We start from the raw sequence: 4,738 nt of genomic DNA on the forward strand, positions 1-4,738 counted from the left end.
ATACACCATCATTGGAGTTCGATCTTGTGACCTTCTCTCAAGGAGAACCACATAGGTGCCAATTAAGTACAAATTGCTTGACATTGGATAAATAATTATAAATTAAAATTTTCAATTATCCGTTATTTCGTCTTAAAATAAGACTATATTAATATTGTAAGTCCATTTTATTTTGTACAAACAAATTCATTATTCAACCTTATATACTTGAGTCATTACTCTTTATGTGAATTTTGGTTCAATTAATTGGTTTTACGAATTTGAAAAATGGGTTATATAGTACATGGATAAGAGGAGCATGTAGGTATGCAAAATGCAATGGTGAGTAGGTGTGTTGATTTTGAGGGAAGTGATTATGCTAGTAAATTAAAAATAAATATGTAAGTGATGGTGAAAGTAGGTATTCAAAAAAGTTACTAGTGTAAGTTGATAAGTAAATAAAACACTACCCATCCATGATCTCAGAGAATTGACGAGACATTTTGTTGGAAGGAGGGAATTAAGCGAAAAATAAATTGTAATTTCATATAAAAAATAAGATGAGAACAAAGTGAAAGTAAATAAAGACTAAAATAATAACAATAATAATAATAATAATAATAATAATAATAATAATAATAATAATAATAATAATAATGGCAAAGCTGTCTTGTTGTGAAATTCAAATTCAGTGGGCTGTAAAATTGTAATTAATACGAGAGCATAGAAATTGCAATTCCATGATTTAAGAGAATTGTAATTTATTTCAACCAAATAATAGAATTATAAATTTCATAAAATTTAATGGAAATAGAATTACACAATTCTATCGCACCAAACACGCTCCGTGGTCATAACTAAGAAAATAACAAGAAAACAAAATGTTGGCGTAGAGACAACCATATCTGCAGAGTTTTCTCACTGCCAAAAAAAAAAAAAAAAAAAAAAACAAGTGATGAATTTAATTAATTCGGGGTAGCCTGAATTACTAAACCCGATAATAAAGACTAAATCAACAATAGGTAATAAAGACAAGGAATATATGTCGTGGAGAGAATTCTTGTATTAGTAATAGTTTGTAGGAGAATTACAAGGAAATGTAATAATTAGACAACAGATTCGATGTCCTAAACAAGACAAGGATGAGACATTTTATACCAAGCTACCTTCCACTCGGGCCGAGGCTGCCCCCAGTTGAGGTCGACCTTGGCCGAGGTCAACCCTAGTTGAGGTTGCAGGGTCGATTTTTAGATTTTTGTGACTCCATTTGGTAAATAAATGAGGCCCTACCAAAATCACAATCTTTAAAATCAATACCGTATTTTTTTCTAATAATAAGGTGGTAAGATGTTATTGTGCACAAAGAAAAAACAAAAAACATAATAATAATAATAATAATAGTGTGCGCAACTCACAATGCAAAAGGATTAAAAAAAAAGGAGATGTTCAAAGTTGGAGCAGCACTCTAGTTAACCTCTGACCTTCAAGTTAAAATACAATAAGCACGTGTTCCTACCATTTCTCCATAGAGTCTTTTAAGTTTAATTGAAAACTTTTAGTTTTTATTTCTAAATTAGGTAGGTAAAAATTAAATATTAGACCCTTCAAAATTTGGGGTCCTGTGCGGTAACCCAACTTACACAGCCTAAAATCCGGCCCTGAGTTGAGGTCACCCTTACCCGAGGTCGACCCGGTCGAAGCCGTCTTTAGTCAAGGTTGTCCCAAGCTTCCCTAGTCACATTTTTTCTTCTTCGGATCAATTTACCCCGGGCCCATTTCTAATATTTCTATGGTCGAGTTAGAAGAAGAAGTACCGGAAAGGGTAGAAAAGTAGAGAGACATCGCCCATCGGCATCACCATCAATTTAAGTTCATTTAATCAGAGGTGTGAGTTTTCACGTTTGTAGCAGAGCAGAAGCTTTTAATTAATTTATTAATTTATTGCCCACTCCAAATATTGTCTGTCCTAGCTCGTGAACCATTCGTGTCTCCTACCCAATTACATTCCACTTTCATTAATTTTTTTCTGTGCTCCACATTTATATATGCACTGCTACCACTTCAATTCTCATTTAATTTGTTCTTCTTTTTCTTAAATATTCATATATTCCACTCTAAATTAATGCCATTAATGCCTCTGTGTTTAAATTTTTCTAGTTCCCCATTTCACCTCGACCTGACAGAGCATTTGAAGATGTAAATCATGGCGATATAATAGCTCAACAGATAAGGCTAAATGTCGATGCACATAACTACATAAGGAATATGTCCACTTTGGACATAATTCCAAGTGTTGTCTTATTGCCAACATTAATTTATGCACTCAAATTACCGTTTCAAATTACTAGTAACTAGCCCTAGATATATAAAATTTATGGTGCAATCCGGCCTCAAGATTTATAAAGTTCATAACTACAAATGCTTTAGAGATTTTTTTTTTTTTTTTTTAACTATATCATTAATACAAAAGTTAATTAAGACTCAAATATATTAAGAACAGTGAACTATTTCATAAAATTTTGCAAGCAAGAATCATAATGGGGTGTTAGAATAGTTGTTAGCTAACTGTGTTAGAGGGTTTGCCTAGTTGATAATATTAGTTGATTGTAGAAAAATATTTCATAAATTAGCGGTTAATTGATAGTTGATAACTGATAGCTGGCGTTGCCAAATGTTTGTATGAAAGAAAGTGGCAAGATGAATATTATATATGCTAGCTATGGTGCTGCCAAATGTTTGAATCCCATAACTGGCCAATTGTCCAATACCCATGAATAATGAATTGCCCATATATGTTTTTGTTTTTGATTTCTTTAATTTAATTTACAAAAATTATTCTTATTATGAATGAGATCAGAAAACCTGTGAATCTCTGAAAACCCAGCCAAGTATCATGTGAAAGTCAGCAGATGTACAATCTACATTAAAAACCTTCCCTCTCCCACTCTCCAATATACATCATAAAACCTAGTCCAAATTTCTTGTAACTTCAATCCACCAAAAAAACACCATTTTGCCATTCTCCCTCAATTATCTCCATTGCTTTTAGTAGCTTTGAAGTTTCCTTTGTTTGTTCTTATATATATATAGGAGGGCATATAACGAAAGACAAGATGAAGGCAGTGAGAAATCCTACATTTGGGTTGTGGACTATGTTGTTTGTTACAATGGTTTTTCTGCTACTTGGCACTAGCCAAAGCCTAAGACCATCTCATTGTAAGTTCCAAAACTTTATCCTAGCTATGAAATTTAATTTGTTGCAAGTTAATTAATAATCTTGGTTACATGTTCTAGTTACCTACAAAGGGAATGGACTTCACAAGGGTGACCAAACCAACAACAACAACCTAGAGGTTTGTCTCTGATCTAGCCATCTCGCGTAATTGTAATCTTTTAATCTTATTGAAAATTTTAAGAGAATAGACTTATATGCTATTTGGGTTGTATCAATTATTATCAACAATTTATTCCCATGCATGGTACTTGTTATGATATAAATAAGCACTATGTTGACCGACACCTTAAAATTATATTTCTCAGTCTTTTATATATGCATCCTACTTGTTAGGTCAAGTTTTACCACTACGCCAAAAAACTCTAGCTCAAAGCGGATACACAATTTTATTTCCTTATATACTGCCACTACATTTTCAAGAGGCATGGTGCTAGACTTGACCTTTGATCGGCCTCCGATCTGCCTAACATTCTTCCTATACTAACCACCAATTTCTGGACTTAGCCCTTTACTGGCCTCCGTCCAACACACACACGATGAATTATAGTAAAAGAAATGAAGTTTGAATTGAAGTAATTGGGATGCAGGATGAAAGGAAAGGGGAGCTAGGGATGGAGCTATATCCAACAGGGTCAAGTCTCCCGGACTGTTCTCATGCTTGTGGGCCATGCTTCCCATGCAAGAGGGTGATGGTGAGCTTCAAGTGCTCAGTTGCAGAGTCTTGCCCCATTGTTTACAGATGCATGTGTAGAGGCAAATACTACCATGTCCCTTCCAACTGAGCCTCTCCACTTGGCTGCAGATTATTGCCTCTCAATTCCATACTTTTTTTTTTTGTTTTTTTACGATAGATTAGATCAGAGTATGTAGCTAGCTAGGTTCTATGGTGGGTCGGTCAGATCTCAGATCAGAGCAGAGTATTTTACATGTTATTAGTGCTTTAATCACAACTGTTAGTGTTTAATTTTGTCATGTTTTCATGAATATTTAGTAAGCAGAATTATTAGAAAAAGGTTAGTTAGCTTTACTCGATCTTTTTGTAGTTGAGATATGTCAGACATTTTACTGTAGTAAATAGTACTAGTAGTATAGATCAGTTGAGATATTATTAGTTATTACATTAATTAATGCTGCTATTTTAATTTTAGAAATACTGTGCTAATTGAGAGTATAGAGGATATATATGTTCCTATGAGTATGGTGACAATGCCACATTTAATTTGGTCCTCAAGTTTCAAAACGTTCACAACTGGTTCGATCTCTATTTAAGAAAAAAATTTAACATCAGGCCGGCTTCCCTGTTAGAACCAAGGCTATAAATGTTTTTTAATATCATATTTTTTCTTTTAATGGGGTATTTGCATTGGTTGGATAGAGGGAATTAGAAATAAATGAATTGTAATTTTATGGGAAATAAATAAGGTATGAATTGGAATTCCATTGTTTGGTAAGTTAGAATAGAATTACTGAAAATTGAAAAAGAAGAAGTGAATAAAGACTAAAATGCTCTTATGTAATAATAAT

At 33.1% G+C, this 4,738-nt stretch overlaps 1 protein-coding gene across 1 annotated transcript; it reads left to right on the forward strand.

Annotated features, from left to right (window-relative positions):
• Positions 1 to 2,986: 2,986 nt before the first annotated feature.
• On the forward strand, positions 2,987 to 4,322 carry LOC109151251 (protein EPIDERMAL PATTERNING FACTOR 2-like). The gene is made up of 3 exons (XM_019299172.1): positions 2,987 to 3,195; positions 3,274 to 3,332; positions 3,802 to 4,322. Exons 1-3 carry the CDS (start codon positions 3,093 to 3,095, stop codon positions 3,994 to 3,996), a joined length of 357 nt encoding a protein of 118 aa, XP_019154717.1. The 5' UTR covers positions 2,987 to 3,092; the 3' UTR covers positions 3,997 to 4,322.
• The last annotated feature ends 416 nt before the right edge of the window (positions 4,323 to 4,738 follow it).

The sequence above is a fragment of the Ipomoea nil genome, unplaced genomic scaffold (assembly GCF_001879475.1).
Source record: "Ipomoea nil cultivar Tokyo-kokei standard unplaced genomic scaffold, Asagao_1.1 scaffold2283, whole genome shotgun sequence".
Lineage (NCBI taxonomy): Eukaryota > Viridiplantae > Streptophyta > Magnoliopsida > Solanales > Convolvulaceae > Ipomoea > Ipomoea nil.